The sequence below is a fragment of the Homalodisca vitripennis genome, chromosome 3 (assembly GCF_021130785.1).
Source record: "Homalodisca vitripennis isolate AUS2020 chromosome 3, UT_GWSS_2.1, whole genome shotgun sequence".
Taxonomy (NCBI): domain Eukaryota; kingdom Metazoa; phylum Arthropoda; class Insecta; order Hemiptera; family Cicadellidae; genus Homalodisca; species Homalodisca vitripennis.
The window spans coordinates 139,786,364-139,811,777 of record NC_060209.1 but is presented as its reverse complement, the minus strand read 5'-3'; the positions used below and the strand labels follow the sequence as shown (position 1 = coordinate 139,811,777).

The 25,414-nt window shown below is 31.9% G+C and overlaps 2 protein-coding genes across 2 annotated transcripts; one reads left to right on the top strand and one right to left on the bottom strand.

Annotated features, from left to right (window-relative positions):
• Positions 1-1,474: 1,474 nt before the first annotated feature.
• On the top strand, positions 1,475-6,102 carry LOC124357571 (endocuticle structural glycoprotein SgAbd-2-like). Its single transcript, XM_046809488.1, has 3 exons — positions 1,475-1,638; positions 3,097-3,233; positions 5,714-6,102. Exons 1-3 carry the CDS (start codon positions 1,627-1,629, stop codon positions 5,994-5,996), a joined length of 432 nt encoding a protein of 143 aa, XP_046665444.1. The 5' UTR covers positions 1,475-1,626; the 3' UTR covers positions 5,997-6,102.
• Positions 6,103-11,088: 4,986 nt separating this feature from the next.
• LOC124358740 (endocuticle structural glycoprotein SgAbd-2-like) lies at positions 11,089-14,855 on the bottom strand. Its single transcript, XM_046811039.1, has 3 exons — positions 14,709-14,855; positions 13,494-13,630; positions 11,089-11,462 (listed from the first exon to the last, which is right to left on the bottom strand). The coding sequence occupies exons 1-3, from the start codon at positions 14,718-14,720 to the stop codon at positions 11,180-11,182; spliced, it is 432 nt and encodes a 143-aa protein (XP_046666995.1). The 5' UTR covers positions 14,721-14,855; the 3' UTR covers positions 11,089-11,179.
• Between the last annotated feature and the right edge of the window lie 10,559 nt (positions 14,856-25,414).

Sequence of the window (25,414 nt, the reverse complement as noted above, 5' to 3'; positions counted from 1 at the left end):
AAACCTTAATAAGGATTTCCCTCTTATACCGAAAGTACATAGTAAGTAGGTAGGACTTCCCCCTAGGTCGTAATAGGCTTTTCAGTCCTACTTATGTGTGTATTTTCTTCATCAGGACAAGGCAAACTCAACTATATCAACACGATTTTTACCAAAATAGATTTCAGAGAACTAGATAATCGAACATATATAGTACTTTGATCGAGGCAATATGGCAAGCTAAACTGTGAAATAGTAGATAAGTGAATTTAAATGGTCTTAAGTAGGCACTTTTTAACCGAAGTAGGTATCTAGGTCCTACGTAAGTATATTTGTTTTCTTCGTCAGATCTACAAGGCAAGCTCTACTATGGTACTGGAAATATCTTAGACCTGAAATATATAACAAGCACTGGAAATATACGCTTTTTGACTGAAGTAAGTTTCCGAGAAATGCGTGATCCAAGATTTGTTTTTCTTGATCGGGATGACAAGGCAGATTCAGGTGTGGCGTTATGTATATAATTAATTAGAACCAGAAATGCTCCTACACGTGTCTATTATTATATAATAATTAAGTTGAACTCTGATACTATTTACCATGAACTTAAATAATATCTACATGATGTATGCCTACTTATGTTTTAAAATATGTGACTCCCATCATATTACGTCATAATTGCTTTAACTAAGTAATATAAGGACTTCGGTTCTAAAAGATTGCGTGCGAAGCCGCGGATACTAAAATTAATAAGATTATAATTCATTCACATGTTTTATGTATGTAAATACACATTTAATGTTTACATGGGAATGAATACATATCTATAGAGATATAAAGTATTTCTCACTAAGATTATGGTAAAATTTAATTAAACCAAAATAATGATGAGTTATAATTAATACCTTTATAAATGTTGCTAAATTTAAATACGGTAAGTAAATACTGCATAACTTATTTTAATATGTTATTATAAATTTAATGTCATTTAGACTGTTGTTAAAATAAGGTGATACCACAGTTATCACAGGTAGACAAAGATGTGGAAACTATACCAATAAGAAATATTTATGCTTCTACCGGGACATTAGAGTAGCAGAACTTTACTTCCTTGCTGAGTAAATCATACAATTACCATACAAGCAGCAACCCAGCTCAAACATAAGTCCATCGTAAATCAATAAAAGACTATATCCTTTTTTGGATAATACTCAGCGACGTCGCTATCCAGAATGTAAAACACCCTCAGTTAATGGTGGTAGACCAGACCAAAATAAGCCCAAGGCGTTCAGGCTTAGCTGATCCTCTTACGCATAACAAATCACTGTCAGTAAATTATAACGCCGCGACACATAATTGGAAAGACGATCGGCTACTAAAAGCTCTAATCATGCTGACAGGTTTATTCCACCCAAGGCTCGGTCGAGCGCCAAATGTACCGGGATAAAAAAACAATCACCTGTACATCTCCTCACCTCTGACTGGAGCTATTAATTTCGTCTGTCAACTTACGAAGGCCACCCTTTTGGGAGGGCGTTCAATGCAAAACTAGATCTGACCAATCATGAAGCCCTCTCCCTCCAGTTTTACATATATATACATCCTCTGAGCTTGCTGCCCATCATCTGTCTGTTGCCAGTTGTTATCATGTACTCTCTGGTGAGTCTCACCTCTTGAAATTTTTATCCTATATTATTATGATTATTATGTACACCAGACACTGTTAAAATAATTACATAATTTTAATTACTGTTTCATCAAATATTGTTTTGAGCATATATTCTCCATAGTTAAACTGTATTTTAGTCTAAATTAAATAGTCTTTTTAAGTTTGATTCTGTAAAAAACTGCCTTGATCAATTTTGAAAAATTTACTTATAAACGCTACAATTGAAATTAAAATCAGTAGAAACATCTACGGATGTTGATAAAAAAAGGTGTTTTTTCCATCTTTTTTATGTTAAGGATAAAGACAATTTACTTAAGTAACAGCTAAAATATAAAATGGTCTCTCAACATAGTTTTAATGAAATTAGGAGGCATTTCGAAATTTTAACAGTCCCAACCACTACTATCATAAATTAAATAAATTAATTATTATTTTTACAAGAATGTTTGAATTCATCCAGCTTTGTGCTATTTTCTTGCGTTTTTAAATATGAAATAATATAATCAATATCATAGGAAAAGATTAAGGTAGTTTGATTTTGACTAAAACTGTACTTAATAATAGCTTGTTTTTACCTTATGTTTTAGGATATATTCTGGTAACATTTTCCACTTGTTTTCTGTCATATCAAGAAAAATCACTTTAGAATCGTGTAAAAGAGTATTATATGAATAAATCATTGTAAGCTATCAGAATAAAACTATACCAGAAGTTAAGTAAGATATTAATGAAACTCTGAACTGCAGTGAGATACCCTAACTGATTGTAAATTTATTAAATTAAAGCGTACTATACTCAGATACACACTTACCTTTGTAGGACAATACCTATATGGATATGGAAAAACTTAAAGTAAATTGTCTACCAAGTAACACTGCCATTTCTCTCCTGTATGTGATACTTTTAACAAGAAGAACATTTTCTATCTATATTTCTTAAAAACTTAAGTCACGTTAAATCAGTGCTGAATAGTAAATGTCGTGTTGAGTGTTTATATATATATATATATATATATATATATATATATATATATATATATATATATATATATAGGCCTAGTTGCTGGATTTTATTTACTGTATGTCATTCACAATATATTTATGTTCTCCGAATATGTTATTTGGAAGTTATAATATTCGGAATTTTTATTAAAAACAGTTTCTTACACTAATCACAGTTAATTTTTTTAAACTAAAAGAAGAGAAAATGTGTGTTTATATATATAAGGTGGAATCATTCTAAAATTGATATCGCCCCACTTACATTATATGTTGTTTTTGTTTCTTGTTACTCCACGTAGATAAAAAACTTAGTAACTAACAAAATTACTCCGAAATATTATTTAATGTGAAATAATGATAAGCTACGTGAACCAGAAATTTAGTGTGAAATAATATAAGTGTATGTGTGAGCTATTAATTAAAAATCATAAATTCTGTCCTTCACAGGGTCTACTGTTGATGCTAGCAGGTACAACCCTGGCGGCCGTCCTCGGCCCTGTACCTCAGTACAACCGCCCTCCTGTCTTGATAAGGATTCTCAAGCAGAGCCAGGACAACAACTTTGACGGCACGTTCGCCTATGAGTAAGTTTACTATTATTACTCACTCCATAAACTCTAGTCTAAAATGAGTACAATTATTTTTAACTTGTATTCATCAGCTATTTTGTGCAAGGTGCTTACAAGAGTTTTTTTTAATTACAATAGTTTATTAGTCCTTGAATGCAAAAACCTTAAGTAAATGTGTGTGTATTGGTCCTGTAATATTTATTTTAACCGACTGGTTTGATATCTGATAATGTAAGTACGTTATCGCCTAAAAAATAAGTTAACTGATCGAATGACCTGTTTTATAGCTCTATCAATACGGTTTTGAAACTGAATTTTATACATAGAATTAATCTTTATTACACAACGTCTATATGAGAGGAACATAACGATTATTGGATATATTGGACATATTATTAACATTTTAAACAATGATTAAACAATAGTTATAACTATTTTTACAACTTAGGCATGAGTTTTTAAAACACATTTGAAAATAAAAATACCCAATTCGTTAAAGAACTGTGTTGAGAATCAGAACCATTGCAGAGTAGCAATAATTAATTGAGGAATAAATCAGGAATTTACTAGGAATGCGATTGCGTATAATAAGCAAATACTATATCCTTTATGATTTTATATAAACAAAATAAACACTTCAAAGCCACTTTATGAAGTTAAAACTTCAAACTGCCTTACTAAGAATGAGAGGATTAAACAAAAAAAATAAGCGAAAATCGTGCCCCTCAGGACTCAAGAAGTGTTCTGCCATGGACCAAGGTGTGGAGTTGAATTTTAAATTTCGGAACTTGTGATTGAAATTGAAGTAGTAACGCATAAATTTCATTGTTTATTCAAAGTAAAAGCGAAATAATATTTCAAGACATTTTTTCAAAAGCTTGATAAAAAGTTAGGCCAAAATAGCTTAAATAGTGGGAGAATGGATCATATTTTTCAATCACATTTTAACTTTATTTGTAAACATATTTATGTTTTAATCTAGGCAAAAACTCTTTAAAAATAATCCAAAAATGCCCTCTCAACTTATGAATTCCTACTTACCGATTCAGGATGGGAAATCTAAAATTATGATAAAGTACATTCTTTCAGGATAATATACACACTATAGAATACAAGTAATATTTTTTGGTTAATGAAGTAATGAATAATCTCTTTCTATTACCTAGCTAAATTAAATAAAATTTCCTCTTTTATATGCGAGTATTAACATCAAAGTTACATTAAAGCAAAGTTTGGAAATTTATTTGTAGCAAAAACACTAAAATAGATCAATTACAACAATATTTAATTTTGGCTTGCTGAATCTCACGTTACTTAGTATATTAAAAAAATGACATGACGACAGAAATTAATTAATCCTATTTAATTGGGTTTTTTAAATACTTGTATTTACACGTCGCTCGTTAATAAAATATGTTTGTAACATTTTCCTCGGTTATTCTGGTAAATTAATATTTCTCATATCCTTCATAGTATAGTCTACATTTTGAAAGCATTTATATTTTGAAATAGTCCAATGGAATTAAACATTATTGATTTTTATGGTGAGTTTCATATTTTATTATTATAATACTCGCATTGGTGGGATCAGTAAGTAAATACATCGTAGAATATTTTTAGTGAAATTATACAACTTCCTGTCAGTTAATTAACACTGCTGTTAAAAAACGATCTTTTGTACAGTTGGAAAACATTCTAAGAATATAAGATACAACTACTTCATCACATTTAGTAATGTTTCCTCTCACTTAATGTGCAATATTAATGACTTTGTCATTAATTAGGTATATATCTATGGATTATTGAACTGCAAAGATTAAAAGGCTCATTTTTATAATCTAAACAGCTTGTTCTAGTTCTCGGATGTCTTTTAAAACGTACGATGAGGCATTCTACACCTAAAAATAAATATAATAATACTACGAAATACTAGGAAATTCATTAATTTATATAGTTCTAGTTTACTACTTCTCTTCTATGCCACTATATTAATTCACTTATAGCGATTATTAAAAGCAAATTTATAGATTTAAATATTTATTTATTATTTGAAACCGTTGTAACTATCCCGTTATAAATGCACCCATTCTAATCTTTGAGCAAAATAGCTTATATTTCTTAGGTGAATTAGTTTCAGGATTTAAATACGCAAAACTGTATAAAAATAAACTGTTATAAAATTTAATAATGATACACATTAGCAGAATTATATGTTGGATAGCACTACTAAATCAAATAATAAGTAATTTATAAAAACTTTTCTCTTTAATTTAATTGTGTGTAGTACCGAAGGCGGGTAGGGTCGTTAAGTGATCTATGACATTGGTAATTTAAACGTTTAATATGCTTTATCATTACTTATTGTTTTACGTACAGGAAAGACTAGTAAATTATGTCAAATACTTATCAGCCTTAATATGTTTTAACTAAAGTATAATTAATCTATATTATGTAGTAGATATTTATAAAATACTCACATTTTATGTCAATTTCAGTTTCGAAACTGAAAATGGGATCGCCAATCAAGCCAGTGGGTATGTGAAGGCGATCAGCCCCAAGGAGCAGGCGCAGGTGATCCAGGGACAGTACTCATACACCGCCCCTGACGGCACCCCAATCATTACCCGCTGGTTCGCCGACGAGTCAGGGTTCCATGCTGAGGGGGCCCATCTGCCCGTGGCACCCCCAGTCCCCGAGGCCATCGCCAAGTCTCTGGCATACCAGGCGTCTCTGCCTCCAGCTGCTGTTGCTCCTTCTGCAGTGTACAGAAGGCGGTGAACTGTGATGTAGGATTTCTAATGGGCAATTTGATTGTATGCATTATACCAATCGATGTGTAAATGTGTAAAAAATATCATTACATAATTATATAAATCATTGTAAATGTTTTCTTATCTGCTGTTCCCTGTTTTGTTGTTTAAGTCTCTTCGTCAGAAAAGAATACAAATATTTGTTTTTAATTTTAATAATTTAGTCTTGAGATTTTCTGTTTAGTAGTTAAGAAAAATTTATCATTGTATTAAAAATTTTCAGAATATATAATTTTTTAGGCTATAACTTGGTTAATATTTTACTATCCCCAAATTTTCACTAGGAACCCAATATTGTTAACTTCTCATATGTATGAACAGTCTTTAGTAGAAAAGCATATCTTTATGGGAATTCTAATTCTGATCTAAAGTACATATGTTTCTGTGGTTTTAGCAATTGCCTTGTTGTACAGATCAATAAAGAAATATATACACATACAGGTCTGAGAAGTCGACTTTGGTGAAAAAGTTATTTCCAGTCCTGGACGTCTGTTCATAATACATATGTGTGTCGATTTCTAGGCCATTGAGAAGTAGAAAAATAGTTCTTCTAAGGTTACAACCCCTTTTCAACCTCAATGAATGTTTGAAGGTTTTGAAAACGCGTTAGTTTATCTATTTTAGTCATGATACAAAATCATATCGAAAAAGCTTTTGGATTTACACATGGAAATTGGAGAATTAATGATGTATGAATGTTTCAGTGAGTGAGGGAGGACTTTTACTTTTATATAGACAGATTAGAACTCATTTGTAAATAATGATTAGAACAGATGTAAAGCCTATTACTCGTAGGGTTTGAAATATTCGTCTATATTTGTCGGTCCGTATGTCTGCACATTATCTCGAGAATTAATTATGTCGAGTTAATTCTCGAGTTATCGTGCAGACATAACCATAATTTTACATGTGTAAGAAGCATCGAGGTCACCGATGTTACATGTTACTCCATTCGATTTCGCTGAATGTTAGCAACATGTGATCTTATGAGAAATCTTGATGGCAATGAGAAAATCAAATAATGAAAACTTGTAATACAATCTGAGTATAATCATATCGTATTTTTAAATGTGGCACTGTAATACATGTAGTCTTAATATAAACTCTATTATATTAAGTTTATATTTAGTATTTTAGATTATATTTTAGTAGTTAAGTATTTTAGATTGTTATATTAAGGGTTTTAATTCAGGAAGAATATCGCATTTGAAAATTAGGAATACTTAAGAAGGCATGTTAAGTTTCCTATGACAAAATTTAATAATTAAATAAATTTCTAATACTTGTACTACAGGTAACAATGCTATGTCTTATATACTCCATTTCTTTGATAAGGATAATATTATAGTCGAAATTCATTCCTTTTTTATATAAATTTTACCATCCTACTTTATTTCATAAGTCTAGTTTACGAATACGAGTGTGTAATATACATAAGAGCTCTTATAAATACTTTTTAATTAAAATATGTGATAACTATTACGTATTATTATATCAGCAAGTTCAATGCGGTGGTTATTGGATGTCAAACAAGAATTATACTGATCGGACAGAAACCAATCACGTGATTATATTTGGCATTGACGTATAAACCAGGATGAACAGTTAAGGTCAACCTGTTGGGAATTTGGAGATGTTACACCACCGGCCCATCACCGGAGCTGTGTTATCTGTATACATGTAATCACTGACAGACAACCTGTTATTAACGCTTTACCAACCATCTTAACGGGACAGGATGCACTCATCGTTGCACAATGGTCCCCACGTCACCAATGAGCGCTGCCGCTCCCTGCATTTTATGGCATCGGCTTATAAACGGCATACTGTCGTAATAGTCTCAAGATACTGCTATAAGCGAATAATTTTTGTATTTTAATCCTTCCAAGTATGCAAGTCCCTCAATCAAAGACAAACAAATATCTTATGGATGGTAGTTACTACGATTAGAGTACATAATTCGCTATTATTACTCCAAGTTCCACACTGATACAGTAGTATTAGGCCTCGACGTATAATCGCGCTGCAAACAGTAGTTTTGAGACTCGTGTTTTTTTATTTTCTTTCGTACTTGTAATCGTTGAACTATTTTTACAAAGAGGACCTTGATCTTTTTTCATAAGAAAATCTTAAACAAGTTAGTAAAGAAAGCCTCTATCCAGTTTTACGTTGTAGGTTTTTGAGTTAGTTCAACTGAATGAAAGTACTGCACTTTTAGGGCGGGATAACACTCAATTTATTCGCTATAAATTTCCAGCAATAAATTGGAACATCCAGTTTTTTGGAATATATTTTCAGTACGTTAACGCTGATTACCCTTGTATCAAAATTACTGGTGACTTTTCCCTTGTCAATGAGTAATCTAGCATATTTTCTGAAGACGTTTCGTTGTCTGGGAGTGCCAAAATACTAAAACTAAACACTTTATCCCTTTTGTTTTAACAGTCTTTGTGCTGTATCTTGAAAGAGCCAAAACTCTTAATAACAGTTAATTTAAAATTATTTAAACAGTAAAAAGCCATTATAGTTATGTGATATTTAAAATTCACTTACCTGGATAGCCACTTATTATTAAGGAGGTATTGATCTTACAACATATTTGAAACTTGTTTAGGTCGTTCATCAAATTCTACGCCAAACTAACGCTAACAGCGCAATAATACCTGTCTAACCTACTCCTGAACAATGATTGAAACGTTTAACATTTCTTGTAATCATTATACTTTATTTCACGATAAATAAATATGAAAAAATATTGTTTTATATCGTTTATGTTACTTGTTCATACAAAATGCTCTAAGCTAACAGTGGTCACATTTATAACATTACTCAAATCTCAAAATTGCGTATGCTTGTCAATATTACTCTTTATAATATAATTAGCAATTACCCACGGCTTTCACGATATTTTATTTGAAACAAGTCCGTGATGGGTATATACTTTTTCAATGAATAAAAATACGTTATATTTATTGGAAGATATTACAAACTTCTGATACATTCCAGAATAATATTGGGCTTTATGTACGAGTTGTAAAAGGGTTTGACTAGGCAGGCAGGAGTACTAAGCCCGTAGTAATCTTATTGGAAGTACTAATGATGTAACGTGGTAAAGCCCTATGTTAATTTTAAATTGGAAGTAGAAGTATTAAGGTGCATACTATTTGAGTGTTCAAGAGGTTAAAATGTACAACAAAACTGCTTCGTTTGTCACGTGAAGAAGCTGTTCTGGTCTGAATAAGTTATGTTTAATGCCATTTTGAGTTCTCTTTGTTGCTACGATAAAAATACATACATACCTTGTCTGAGAATTCTATATTAGTGGAAAAAATTGTACTTTGGGCCCTGGTAATCTTCTTTAGTGATAACTCATAAGCTATTCCCGGTACCCCAGTAGCGATTGAATTTTTGCCCCAATGAAAAGTTTAGAACAATAAGAATCGTTTTCCATCTGCCAATTCAATACCTGTATACTTCTGTTCTATAGTATTTTAAATGTATTTCATTAGCGTTTTCAATCATCAAAATATATACTCATGCTAGATATAAAAACTCTTCTTCTGCCAGAAAGTGTCCACTTCTATTCATAACCATCTTATTTCTATCCAATGTATATTTTAAGGTATATCCGGTGCTATAGTAACGTTTGCATTATGGACCTGATCAAAAATATATAGCTGAGAGGATATGGAACGTCGTTTTTGTGAAATATTATATACTTCCTGTCATATTATAGCACCGGATATCCTCAAACCGGAAGTATAGTTCAATGGCCGGAAATAATCACTCTATAATTTAAGTAGACTTTCAGAATAACGTATGTATTTACTTTCCAGACCAGGACAACATGAAAAACGCAGCTATAGAACCGGAAATACCTTGAAAAGGAATAAGGTTATCATATACTTTCGGCCACTATCATCTCCTTCCGATCTAAGTAGTTTCCGGCTCCGTAGTATCGTTTACTATGTTGTCCACATTAATAAATTATATACATATGCTAGTCTAAAATGTCTTCAATAGTCAAAAAGCGACCAAGTCTGGCCTAGGGGCTGCAACCTTTTTTAAATGGGTGTTTGATGCTCATGAAAATGCTTTTGTTTTTCCCTTTAAGTTATTAGGCATGTGTCTGTTAAATTAATTCTTCTATGAAATTTGGGAAGTTGGAAATAAGTTCTTTTAGAGGTCCCAACTCTATTTAAGACGCTAAGGGTGGTTAACCTATCTGAAAATCTCTTATTTTTGTGTTGAGAACATGAGCCACATATTTATAAAAATTTCATCGTTATAGAAAATTGTAAAGTTGAAAAACAAAATATAGTTTCTAAGATTTGTAATTCTTTTCAAACCCCTATAACTGGTTATCTTTATGAAATAATTGTTTTCTATTTAATATTATTGAGGAACATGTGTGCCAAATTTCATCATATTGGAAAATTCTAGATTTAGTGATGAGCGAGTGAGTGAGGTTTTGGCTATTTTATATAGATTTAATGAAGGTATGATAATCTTTAAAAAAGATTTACTTTTCATCTATACTATGCATCTATAATATTATATATTTTATATTATTTAGGTTACTGTAGCCTAAATAATATCTAATAGTAATCAGGTATCTGTAGCCTCAATGTTGCCTATGTAGAAATTACATCTCATCAAAATTTAAATCCTGTATATCATATAGATTTCGAGATGTTCCTCTGAGTAATAAATAGCCTCTTAACTCTGATTTGAACTCAAAATTGCCTGTCAAGAAAGTGTGCAGCTCAATTAGTTTTGACACGTGGAGCAGAAGCCCCACCGAGTAATATGCTTCTTTAAAGCTTAATGTAAAACACTTATGAAATATTCATTTTATTATATGAAGATTGTTTGTTATATCTGGGCAATATCCAAGTAAGCTCACTTTCATTTACTTTTAATGAATTCATTCTTGGAGTGTTCTCGAACAAAATATACAAAATCAGAGTATATGTATGGATTGAAAGTAGTTCATCACTAAAACGGAGTATATTATAAAACGAAACAGCCAAATTTAAGTACGAAAACAGTTACAAAGATTAATTTGTAATGTATTTATTTCAATATTTACACACCGATTAGTACAATGTATACATTTCAAATGTTCCGTTACAATTTCTTCGCCACTGTTCACCGCCTTCTGTACACTGCAGAAGGAGCAACAGCAGCAGGAGGCAGAGACGCCTGGTAGGCCAGAGACTTGGCGATGGCTTCAGGGACTGGGGGTGCCACGGGTAGATGGGCTCCCTCAGCATGGAACCCTGACTCGTCGGCGAACCAGCGGGTAATGATTGGGGTGCCGTCAGGGGCGGTGTATGAGTACTGTCCCTGGATCACCTGCGCCTGCTCCTTGGGGCTGATCGCCTTCACATACCCACTGGCTTGATTGGTGATTCCATTTTCGGATTCAAATCTAAGATCGAGATAACATTTTTTAGTAATTTATTAATATAAACTCTGTAATAATTAATTATTAGACTTTTCAGGTAGTTTTCGCATGCAATATTACATATTTGGTGTTCTAAAGAGTAAAGTTATAAAATAGAGATAAAGGCTATTAATTGTATAGATTTAGTAATCATTAAGGCTAAAATATCTTGTACCCATCATGAAATTCAGCATTAACCACGATAAATTTAACGATATGAACAGATTCAATTTTATTTATTAGCTAAATATTAATGCTACTCTATATATAAATTTGTATATAAATGTGTATCATTATGTGTAACAGGTTCTTTTTTGAAGATTTGTATTGTGTATTCAAATCATGAATCCAATGAATATGGAATAAGCCGTTAGGGTATAAAGATATGGAAGTATATATTTTAATAGTTAATTAATAGATTCCTATTTAATAACGTATTATTCCAATGTATAGCTTTCCTTAACAACCAAAACCGTAACCAAAAAATACGTAACTATTCGTATAGTGCAAAAAAAATCTGTATTCATTGTAAGCGAATAGCGCAGATACGATATTAATGAGAGAATTACTTGCAGGCAATAACAACTCACGTTGATGACTTGGAATTGACTTTCAACTGTAAAGGAATTGTATTTTTTATTAATAACTGATACAGAACGTTACTGTAATAAATAAGTTAATTTTTTAGATTATTGTGATAGATTTGTAGGGTGATTATTTCATAGTCATTTATTTCCTTTCGTAAGTAATGAATGGACAAGTCAAGAGTAAAAACTACAATCAATATTTGTAGTGAATTACAAATTTTTGCCAGTTACCTATATCAGTCTATATTTAATATATTGAGATAAATATAATGAGAATGAACATATCCCTGTATCCGTATGCGTGAAATAGGGTATTACGGATTAATTCATATTTTCGGATTAAAAATTCGAATTTCAGAAAACTGGAGTCAGTTAAATTATAAAAATTAATAAATGCAACACGAATTGTACACACATTTTCTTTAGTTCTTTAGTATACTACTCTTTCATTCGTTAACCAAATATTCGTTTCTTTTGTATAATTTACGTAACAGAATTTTGAATTGTCTATTGTGAAAGCATGAGTAGACAATTATACGTAGGCATTCGTAAGTTATAGAGTGAATTATTGTATTACTTATGAAAATATGACAGAATGAAAAATGCTTTTTTTAAAGAGGCAGTGTAAAAACTGAAATATGGGAGATTCTTAAATATACACAAGTTATACAATCAAAGTAAAGCTACTAAAATATAATATATATTAAATATAAGTAAAATAATTCAACAATAACTATGTTCGCAATATTATGCTTGGATAAAGATTAATCACATATTTTATGCCCTAGAGCAGTTTTACAGCCAGAGGGACACCTTTTGTTTATGTATTACATGTTTACACGTTATGCCTATCTTTCCTTTTGTCGTATCGCAACATTATAAACGAATCATTATTAAATTGCATTTTAGACGTTTATTTCAATATTTTAATCATATTGTGAATTACAATAACGGTGATTATCTTATATGATATTCGTAATAAGCTCTGCATTTTCCCATTATCATTAATTCCCTACAGAACGTAGCATTGAATTTGGTTTTAAAGACTTCTAATTATTTTTAAGTTGTTATGTTAATACCGCTTGGAACATTGAGTAACTATTGAATAATATGTATACTTCTATATCTAATATATCTACTAATAATATACTATAGTTACTAATTCAATTTAATTTTTTTGCGTACAGAAAATAATAAAGAAAAACTAAACATATTATATTCCTGTGTATGTGTTTGTGCGTATCTTACAATTTTCCTAAGTAAATAAAGTAGGCACTACCTACTCACGCACGCACGAACAGGTGCTATAAGTTCTATAAGTTCTCGATTACACTAAGCGCACTTCTCTACATAAAACATCAGTAATAGACAAAGAACTGTAGTCTCATAACACAATAGTTTGTAAAGTAAGCAACGAAGTCAAACTTACTCATAGGTGAACGTGCCGTCAAAATTGTTGTCCTGACTCTGCTTGAGAATCCTTATCAGGACAGGAGGGCGGTTATACTGAGGTGCAGGGCCCTGGGCAACCGCCAGGGCTGTACCTGCCAGCATCAAAAGAAGACCCTGTGTAGGGCAGAATTTTTGCTTGTTAATGACTAACTCATACATACACATTATTCCACAATACATTATTCGTATACGAACTGTATAATTGTTTACTGTATAGATAATCTTCACATATAAAGATATTTTGGAGTAATTTAGTTTTTTTTATTTATATGTAATTTGTTTTAATTTGGTAGGATCTATTTTAGATTGACTCTATCAATACATAATCCTGTTTATTTAATACACACAGGAGTTCTAAACAGAAGGGTACAAGGTACACATTGTTTCATTAGTTTTCAAAAATTGAAATTATTTATGCCAGAAGGAATTTCTTATACAGATTTTGGCATTATCAATTTGACATATGGATTTGAAATGATTGGATTTTTACTTCAAAACTTCAAGTTTCCACCAACTTACATTTATCTGATACAGTTTCATGCTGCTAGTTCCAAACTGTGTTGTTTTATACTTATTAAATAATTTAAACTCCGCTTACTGATACGACAGGAAATAAGTGAACTCTCACTAGAAAATATTTTCGGACATGCAAAATAAAACTATTTTTGGGTGTTACTATACAAGACTTTACAAACTGTACGCTACTAAGCAGTTTTTATTTTGACTGTATGATATACTAATATGAAAGATTTCCTTTTTTTAAGCTTATAATCGACTGAATGCAAGCTAGTATTTACTATACAAATGTTAAAAATTTTAATTTAATAAAACATTATGTCACTGAAGTCCTTTCATTTTTAGATTTTATATAAACCATCTTTTAAACTCAGAAAAAATCAAAACTTAACTAAAAACAAGGTTATTTTCTACATTGCATATTTGATTGTGGTTTTGGAAATATTGATTTAAAATTTATGAATGAATGAATGTTTTCTGCTCAAAATTATTTTATACATAAAATGCCTAATTTGTATTTTGAGTAAAAAATGTTCAACTATCGTTGACAATTTATATAAAAGAATGAGTATTTGGGAATCATTTAAAAATTATCTAATAAATATTAAAAGTGTTTGCGTGGACTTTGCTCTATTATGATACAATAATAATAATAATGTCAAGATATGTGACTTACCAGAGAGTACATGATAACAACTGGCAACAGACAGATGATGGGCAACAAGCTCAGAGGATGTATATATATGTAAAGCTGGAGGGAGAGGGCTTCATGATTGGTCAGATCTAGTTTTGCATTAAATGCTTGCCCAAAAGGGTGACCTTCGTTAGTTGACAGACGAAATTAATAGCTCCAGTCAGAGGTGAGGAAATTTACAGGTAACTGTTTTTATATTGGTGCATTTGGCGCTTTAGGAAGAACTAGGGAGAATAAACCTGTCATCGTGATTACACGTTTTAGTACGCGAGTGTCGTCTCGTACTCCAGAGATAACGGCAGGACGCAATGTTTTATATCTTTTGAACCGCATGACCTTGAATATTGACTATATACCTTAAATATGCATACTCAAGATGCACTCAAGGTCTTCATACTGCCCCACCATAAGTGTTTTCGCCTTCACCCCAAAACAATTCGAAGTTTGTTTTTCCTGCGGAATTCGAGTTTAGAATTCCTCTACATTGGACTAAAGTAGTTAATAAAATTGTTGAGCTATTCACATAAAATATTATCGATTGTTGCAGTGAAATTTAAATAATTTCATTGCCACTTATATTATCAACTTGTTTTTAAGAATATCCCTATATCCCTTAAGCATCATTCTGTCCGACCTTGTGGGTCCCTGTCCTGTGCGAGTATCCTATCAAATAGAATAAGAGGAGAGGCGATACAGTACAAGGTTTTAACTAGCGTTAACAGATGTAAAGTCCAACGTTTTACAAAACCCGCCAATCGGCACTCCCAAATGTTTCACTCTATGACTTTACAGCCTGATATCAATATCATTAGAGCTTAAAGCCCGGTTCAGGAGATTGATATTTCTACTGCTAACCATTAGTTAGCTCTGGAGATTATATTATGCAATTTAAAATGGCCTATAATATACGTTCCTGTTTAATCTGTCTCCAAAACCTGTTGCCACTCGCAGTCCCAGGTGTCTGGTAGCTCCAGCCAGTTTATCACCAGCTCTATTCTACTTACTTTTTAGAATATACGTTTTGTTAGATGATTAATTCCATAGAACATTCATACTAATTGCGATTAAAATATCCGATAGTAAAGTGTGAAGACTAAATAGGGCTCTTTAAACTTTTCTTAAAAGCTGTGATAACCATGCTCCGTTAATATTTTGTCATATAGAAGGTACATTTGGAAAAATATAATCGACTGCAAGGTTTTGGAATAAATGTGCATATGATAGGTATGTTTGTTTATAGTGCTCCACCCAACTGTTTCAGAAGACGCTAAAAACAGTTATAATTTAAAACAATTTCCTACTTTGGTTAAAATATATACAACAGCAAGACGTATATATTTCTTGTATACAATAGTTTTGATCTTTGGAGTTTAATTTTTTTAGCTCTAAAGCCAGCTAGGAGCTATAATTGATTATTATTTGTATTATAGACAATCTTTCAAGTGTTGCTAAAATGTATTCGACTTGTAAAAGAGATTTTACGATGGCTTCAATGTACGTGTGTGAGAAATTACTCTATTTTGAGCATCAAGGGCTGCTAGAGGAGATATTTTTGCATGTTAATAAATCACTCAATACAGACAAAAGCATGTCTGGGCAAGTAACAAGTAATAAATATATATAGCTACATCTCTATTGTGTGGTCTGACCTCGAGACGATTTCACAATACCGCGAGCACATCCTCCCACAGCTCCCCTGGCGGAACATAAATATAAATTGATAATGAGAGGTGTCGTCTCAGGCTGCTGCAGTGGGCAAGGTCCCGTGCTCTACAACCTTGACTGGCCCTGGAGTCTATGGGAAAGGTTAAGCTGGACTTCGTGATGGTCAGAGGGACAAAGTGATAATAGACTCGCTCGAACCAATCAGACCGCCACACGCCTGGTGATAATTTGGAGCAGTAAAGTGCTCTCAGTCCAGGCCATAACATCTTCGTAACAGATATAACAACTCAACAGATAGTCGTAAAAATGAGGTAATTGGACCATCAAAGGGTCATAAACACACTGAGATAACCTTCTCGACACAAACCGCGTTGGCTAAATACTGTATTTTTGTCAGTGAATACGAAAGGTCGGCAATGAAACTGTCATAAAAGGTTACCTTCAACACATAAGTGTTTCTTTGTTTTAAAGAACTGCAACTAGAATCACCTAACGTTTGTTTACGAACTTTGTAACATAATTTTAGCAAGGTCTAATCCAGATGTGATATTATTAACAATTTATCATTGGGGAAAACAAGGAAACATATTTAAATATATATCCTTTAATTAACTAACTTCAAGGATAAAGTAATAGAAACATTATGATTCCTCGACGAGATAATTAAAATCTAGTACAGCAAATAGTCTACGGGATAATAGCAAAGGATATGCATTGATCAAAATAGTGTCTATAAATATCTAACCGTCCCGATCAGGGTTTTGGAAATACATCAGTATTAAAATAAAAATATGTCTAATCGAATATAATTAATATATAAATTTGAAGGAACATAAAATACCCCAGATCTTATCTTAGGGTATCGTGTTCTTAGGAATGGACTCTGTACTATACAAAATAATAATTCTTTTAAGCCATAGCTTTAGTCCATTGATTAAAGCAACATAATTTAATTTCGTTCTGATTTGATGGTCTTACGAAATATATGAATGCATGCACCAGGTATTCTGCCCAGGTATGCCTGCCACCACAGATATGCAAACAATACAACGGGGTAAGCTTCTTAGTGTACAGCTCAAGCTCCTTGGATTTAAAATTTTAATGCAGTGCGATATTATTAAACGGTAGGAAGTTATAGCTATATAGAACATTTCCAAAATCACAAAAGCCACTCCTTCCAAACAATGCTTAACTTTCCACACTCATGATGATTTCGGGTAAGGATCTGTCATATATTATTCAAGGTATAATATATTACGCGAGAGTTTTAATTGTACAAAAATCGTCTGGTTTTGTGAAACCATCACAATTTAAAGGAGTATTAGTTATTAAAAAGGAAGTATTAGTTTTTATAATAAAAAATAATTCGCATTGTTAATTTTTGAAGCCAATTATTGATTTAAGCCATTATATAGTAGAATTGATGGCTAATTTTAAACGTTAATGGTCTCTTATTTCAATAATTCTTTGCACGTACTTCAATCATTCTTTGCTTGTACTAATTTCATCAGGTTGAAGCTGAACGCCTGAGTTCATAAAATATATTATTTTATTACTTAAAAAATAAAAAATGGTCAAAAACTTGATCCTTGAGATATCCCTTAATGTACATGAAACCCTCAGAATACATTTCACCATGTCGTATTATAACATTATTTCCAAAAAGGTACTGGTATTTGATCAAGCTGATAAGATTGAGGGGAAATCCAAAAGCCAGAAGATTCTTTAGCAATAGAAGAAGTGAGAGCTTGTCAGATGCCTTTTTCTAGGTAAGGTAGACAGAATCAACCTGACCTATTTCCTCAACTGCTCTCAAGTTACTAACGCGATAAGGTTGCAGAGATCAATGACCTCTCATGAAGGATATATGCCAATGTGAAGTGATAAGGTGGCAAGAATACATAATATAACACCTATGGGCGTTATAGCTACAACGCCTACAACAGGAAAATGTATAAATTAATAAGGAAGAGTTCTGGAATGCGTTTTTGGTGCCGGAAGAAAACTGTCTGTCAACAAACCATCGAAATAATAATACAAACACTCAAACAATGTATCTTAGAATGTATGTCTAACAAATAATATGTGCTCACCAATGTAACTCTAGAAGCTACGTAAGTGAGTGAATCTAAATTTATCTAAGAATGTATAAGCCGGAGAGTTAAAAATTGTATTAATCTCGTACTTACATGTTATTGGTTTCCCTCCATTTATTACACAAACTACTAATATTTAATGTATAAGTACTCTATATATTAATAATATGTTTTACGTCAGTTCAGTGTATTTAGGATTAAGAAGTATGAGACTTAAAAAGCTGTTTATAGCCACATGTGTTATTGCTGCAGAAATTTTAAGCTCCTCCAAACACCATTTATATTCATGAGATATTTTATTCTGTTGACTTTTACACCTGGAAACATACCTTGTAAAAAAGTGCTATCTAAAACAAGCATTGTAAAATGTGTAGACAAAAGGTCGTGCAGATGTCCAGCGTTGAGTAACGACCACATCAAGATGACTCAGACGAGACAATGAAGCACTGGTCGCCCATACCTCATCCGCGACTCAACACGTTTTTTTACTTTTGAACTGTCACCAAATTTGTCCCTCGAGGGTCAGTCCTCTTTGGACTCCAGCCAAGGATGCTCCTAACGGGTCACAGTACACTAAGTTTTTTCGCTACACTCATCTTCACCTGTATAATTATTACAAAGTAAATTATGTAAAGTTCAAGGAGGATGGAAGCGTGACTAAGGGGATTAAACGCGGTCACGGTTGACCTTGGCGGCGGCACGTCGCATCATTTAGCATATGGAATAATCAAAATAACCGTTACACCTCTCTGTGTGATTGATTTCATTTGTTTTATGTGGTGATATAACAGTTACCTGGAACGGTATGGTCGTCCATGGTCACCATACTTTCCGCTTCAAGCGCGTCTGAGGTAGCTGCAATTACATCCACGGTCCAAGGTTCTAATGGAAAGAACTAAAAGCAATCACATTATATTTGAATATTGTAGTCGAGAAATATAATGAGTTATGAAATTTGTAGTAATGAATTTAGTACATCAGTTAAAACTCATTTTTATATACCCTTTTTCCATTAAAATGATAATAAATTACCTCTTCCTAAGTTTTATTCAAAAACCCCGAAAATGCAAAACCAATAAAGTTTTATTTTAATGTTTTTGATGAAACTATATCAAATGGTTTAAATACAAAAATTCAAGTAATTGAATTTATTTACAGTTCAAGTCAATATAGACTTATTAAAGTTTGAGGTACATCATTCTGAGATTATCTATATTCTGAGTTGTACAGGTTTATTGCCTGATATTAATCAAAAACAATTTAATGCTATAACTAACTAACTAATATGTAGTTGAATATCCTCTTTAACATTATACAAACATTCTTAAACACAGTAAAAACCAGTCAAAATATATAAAACTGTTATAACTCATTGTTATACTATTTGCTTATTACTTTGAATACTAAACAAGCTCAAGGAAATACTTTTCTTCAAGCAATGACTATATTTCCTTATAGGAATAGAACTGATAATAAATAAATTCTCTAATGACAATACTTAGTACTTAAAAAACAACATTAAATTGTACGTATTCCGATTGTTTCAGGAATTAATCGCAATCAAGATTTCTACATTATTCTACATTAATCGTGTATAGACGGTTATTGTCTTTTCTGTTAAGCTCCGTTCTAGCAGCAGATTACTATCAGTGTTGGATTTTAATTGAAAAACAATAATATGGATATAACAATGAGATATGTAATTTGATATAAAATTTTTAATACAGGTTTTATAGTAATCTAATAAAACAGTTTGCTTATATTGGCTATATTACTCTTTTAGTGATTAATATGGATTTTTTTGTATGCTATTTGATTTACGGAATCCTATTTACATGAAAAAAGGGAAATGCCCAGATACATAGTAGTGATCATAATTTCGTTAAATATCCTTAATTTGGGTGTTTTCTAAGTTTGAATTCTCAGTATAATATTGTTTTATACAGTATATGTGAATGATCTAATAGATAGATCTACGTTATAATGTTTACTGATGACTGATTGATGTATGTAATAGATTCTAAACTATAACTGTATTCACCCAACTGCAAACTCTAAACAAACTGTTAACTTTCAATAAATTTATCATCAGCAAATCTAAATTTACTCGGTTTTATTGGGCTAACAAAAACTTGACTAATCTTCAGAGATAGACTTAAAAAGGAAAATGGATAGAACAAAATAAGAAAATCCAGTTAGATTTTTGTATTACATATAGATAACTGGCTTATATCTGCTGGTTACGTGGCATACATATGCAAAAGTGTATTAACCGTACGAACTTTTAAAACGTCATAAAGGATGTGGTTTAGGTTGTGAGTAACAGCTGATCATTTATTCTAGACTGAACATTAACATAAAATGTATTTACCTTTATAAAAATGTAATAATCACCTATAATAGTTGCTCAAAGTGTCCTCCGTTGTTAGCAATGCACGTTTTCGCACGACGAATCCACTCTTTTCTAGCGCGTTTCATAACGTTTGGAGCATTCTTGATAGTTTCTGCCGCCTCTGTAATGCGATTACGTAACTCCTCTATGGTGTTAATCCGTTTTGAATAAACAATTGACTTCATCCAACCCCATAAGAAAAAGTCTGCTGGCGTGAGGTCAGGAGAACGTGGTGGCCATTTTACTGGTCCATTTCGACCAATCCATTGTCTACCGTATGTATCATTTAAATAGTTTTTCACATCATTAGAAAAATGTGGAGGTGCTCCGTCGTGCATAAACCATGCATTTATTCTGTTTTGAACAGGAATATCTTCCAAGAGGGTAGGCAGGTTTGTTCTTAAAAAATTTAAGTACGCTACTCCATTAAGTCGATTAGGGAGGAAAAATGGACCAATCAAATTATCACCCAGAACAACAAGCCATACATTGACTGAAAATGTATGTTGAAAATGCCTCGTCGCAGTTTCATGTGGGTTGTCGTACGCCCAAGTATGGGTATTACGAAAATTTACAATTCCATTTCTAGTAAAACAGGATTCATCAGTAACGAGAATACGCCGAAGAAAATACTGATGTCGTAAACAATTTCTTCTTAACCAGCGGCAGAACATCTTCCGTTTATTAAGATCTTGCGGTAATAAGTCTTGAACACGTGTTATATGGAATGGGTACAACTGTGCTTCATGAAGTGTCCGCCATACGCTTGACTGGCAAATATTTAACTGACGTGATAATCGTCTGGTGCTTGTGGTTGGTGATAATTCTACAGCATTTATTATTGCTTGTTCATTATTATAGTTCCTTGCGCTATGTTGACGACCAGTATCTATTCGCTTCGGTTTAAAGCTACCAGTTTCTCTAAGTCGTCTCTCCACAGCTTCAAATGTTTTGCGATCAGGTGTTCTTCGATGTGGAAAAGCATCACGATATTCCTGAACTGCAGCTAAACCATTCTTGTTAACTTTGCCGTAAATCAGTATCATGTCCGTATACTCTTCAAACGAATACATACCATTAACATTATCTGCCATTATTTACTAAGATAATTACATACACTTTTATAAAAATATTTAATAAAATATTTTAAAAATAAATATTTAATAAAATATTTTATACACTTGTATAATATATTTCCAAATAATCACAGGATCTCACAAAATACAATCTTCACACGCCACAATACAAAAACCTCCATAAAGGTTATTCAAATATTACTTCATGAACTTAATTGTTGATCAGCTGATATTGCCAACCTTTGCAAAGAAAATATGACGATAAAAAGTGTTGAATAAATGATCAGCTGTTACTCACAACCTAAACATTAGTTAATATTTTATGCAGATAAGAATATGCATTTTTTGTGCGTCTGTTTTATTTTGAAATAAAGCTAAATTTCAATACCTATTATTAATTTGTTTCCTAAGTAATTCACATGAATCTTTTCAGAATTAAATGTTCTACAAATCTGTTTAAGAAAAAATGACCTTTATTTAACATTTATGGAAGTAATCTTACGTTAAACACAAAAATGTGTTATTTCTTTGCACCAATTCTTGTGTTTTACGTAAGATATCTCTAAAAGTATTGCATTTACAGCTCTGGGACGAATTTTAATAAATTTGTCAGATATAAAAACATAAAAAACAATCGTATTTGTATCTTTGTAACTACCTTTACCATTTTTATACGGTCTGACTTCACCAAGGGTTCTGAAATCCGGGCGAAATCTTTCGCTAGGCGTAACTCGCTAACGAAGCGTTTCCGGGCATATGGTTATATGAACTTTTTTACTTGTTTTTAGCTATAGAATAAGCTCTCGAGAGATTGCCGTTTAGTTTTGAATCACCCTGTATATCTGTGTACCTCCCGGGAATAAAAAAGACCACAAATCTAACAGCTAAGGTTTATAAAATAATGCACTGCTCGAGAATATTCAAAGCGAATATGATTCACGTTGATAAAAAATGAAACAACCATTCTTGTTAAATATTGTTTGTTGTGAAATTACAAGATTTGCTACGTGAAAATGTTATTGTAATCATTCTATACAATGTTGAAATGAAATACTTAGGCACGACACCTCTTTCACTGAGATTTTGAAATCTCGGACAGTTAATGTTTTATTTTTAGAAACTATTCCACCTTTATGATTATCAACTTAATGGTGGTGAAAAAGTTTCAGTAAAATAAAATTAATATTACAAAATACAATAACGGGTCTCTATTATCTACACTACTTCAATCGCGAAGGCCTGTTTCCTCTTCTTGTGGTTGTCCTTTAAAAGTGCAAACACGTACAGTCAATAAATTCCCACACTTTTGTGTGACACAGCTGTAATTATCATCACCTTCGGTCTGAGTCAGATCTCATTATATAAATGTAAATGCACTCGAGATCGGCTTGCCCAACTGGCGGGACGAGACGAGTCCACAATAGAAGAGTGGTTGATGTTTGCCAATGCGGGTGTTTGACATTCTCATGTTCAGACAGGTCGGAAGATTGGCCAATCCGTCTTGACAGGTCAACCACGGGGGGCCAATTATACAAGGAATGCCTTTAATATCAACATCAATCGATGTTTACATTTCATTTGAATTATTGGAAAATTAATCACACAGATTACGAGCAATGAAGATTCGTCATCACCACTTTCAGTGCTGATGAATAAAAGTAGATAAACGGTAATGATATATTTCATTTAATAAATTGTTCACAAATAGGCTTTCCAGATTGTCATTTATGATATGGACTTACTTGTAATAATATTTCTCAAGATTATAATATACTATGACTATAATACGAATACAAAGCGTCCTAATTGCATGAAATTACAGTTTTATTATAACCGCGAAAACAGTGTGACAAGTTTCACGTCATTCTTACACCATTCTCTGTATACCTCTTATCATTTATACGAATTATTGAGAAAAATTTAAACTAAGGATATTTAAGATTAGTCAATTTCCAAATATATACTTTTTAGGTAACTATTGGCAAACTATATTTTATTGAATCCGCATATTTTATAATACACTAAGCAATTCCTTAGTAAACTTGAAGAAATATGCTTATAAAATCCCTTTTCTTACAAATAGTAAATGAAACTTCCTGTGAAAAATACTGAATCAATGAATATGAAACAAATAAAATAGATCCAACTAAAAATGGGAATCAGGTACAATAATAAACAATGTACCGAGTAACTTCACTCATGTTGCTTGCTCAATTTTCATATAACTGTACTCGGTTTGTTTACAATTTGATAGTTAGTTTCGCAGCATTATTTCTCATAACACTAAATTAAAAATTACGCTAAGACATCCATGGAGTGACCTGCATCTTCATCTAATGCTCTCAATATACAATTGATGCAATGCAATATATTCTTTATACAGGCCAAAAATAATTTAACTCTCGAGATATCGGGCGGAGAGACAATACTTAATACAGACATACAGAAAATACATTATTGCAGGTCCCCGAATGATAATAAACTTTATTTATTTATCTAACAAATTTAAATGGGAACAAATATAATGTATGTTTCTTTCAGCGTAATCACTAAACAGATTCATATACAAAATATGATTGCAAATTATTGAGATTCATAACTAACCATAGATATATAAATTCACGACCAGCACATAATACGGTGTTATGCAGTTTATTCTTACGAAAAAAAACATGAAATGTCACCTGATAATATCCGTATCAGATGTTAAGGTTCAATATCATTAATACAAGCTTGTATTTATGATAGTCACAATTAGCGAATTATCTTACGGTTCAGTATTGAGATGATATTTACTGATAAATGTTAATATCTATATTGAATATTATTTTCATAAATTTGATATGAGCATGTCAAGACCTAATTCTTGTTAAATTTTGACTTATATGGGCGTATTCGATAACATAACGTGAGGCCAAACTGGGAAATAAATTAAAGTGTTACTATCTTTAATAATGCACATTTTCCATGCATATTTTCTTAAATTTAGTAACATTTTATGAAATAAAATATAAAGAACCATAACTCATATCCTATTCGTGTTAATGTATGCAGAATTAATAGTGTTTATATTAAATTTTATGAAAAACATTTTTCAGTTGAATCCTATTAAGATGTCTTGTGTTTCGCTATTGAACATTATTTGAAAAAGTATTTTAATTTGTGAGAAATATTAGTGTGTGTGTGTGTGTGTGTGTGTGTGTGTGTGTGTGTGTGTGTGTGTGTGTGTGTGTGTGTGTGTGCGTGCGTGTGTGTGTGTGTGTGTGTGTGTGTGTGTGTGTGTGTGTGTGTGTGTGTGTGTGTGTGTGTGTGTGTGTGTGTGTAGTATCAAAATGGTTTTATATTTGAGAATCATATAGACGAATATGTTTTAATGGACAACTTGGAGAATTGAAAACATATTCAAGTGTTATGCACATTAACTACCGTAATTATCTGTTACTATATATGTGAGCTTTG

Bases quoted from the DNA above. Each gene is read 5' to 3' on its own strand.
- LOC124358740 (XM_046811039.1), bottom strand. The intron at 11,463-13,493 runs GTAAGTTTGACT...TCTCGATCTTAG, and splicing joins GACGGCACGTTCACCTATGA to ATTTGAATCCGAAAATGGAA.
- LOC124357571 (XM_046809488.1), top strand. The intron at 3,234-5,713 runs GTAAGTTTACTA...TGTCAATTTCAG, and splicing joins GACGGCACGTTCGCCTATGA to TTTCGAAACTGAAAATGGGA.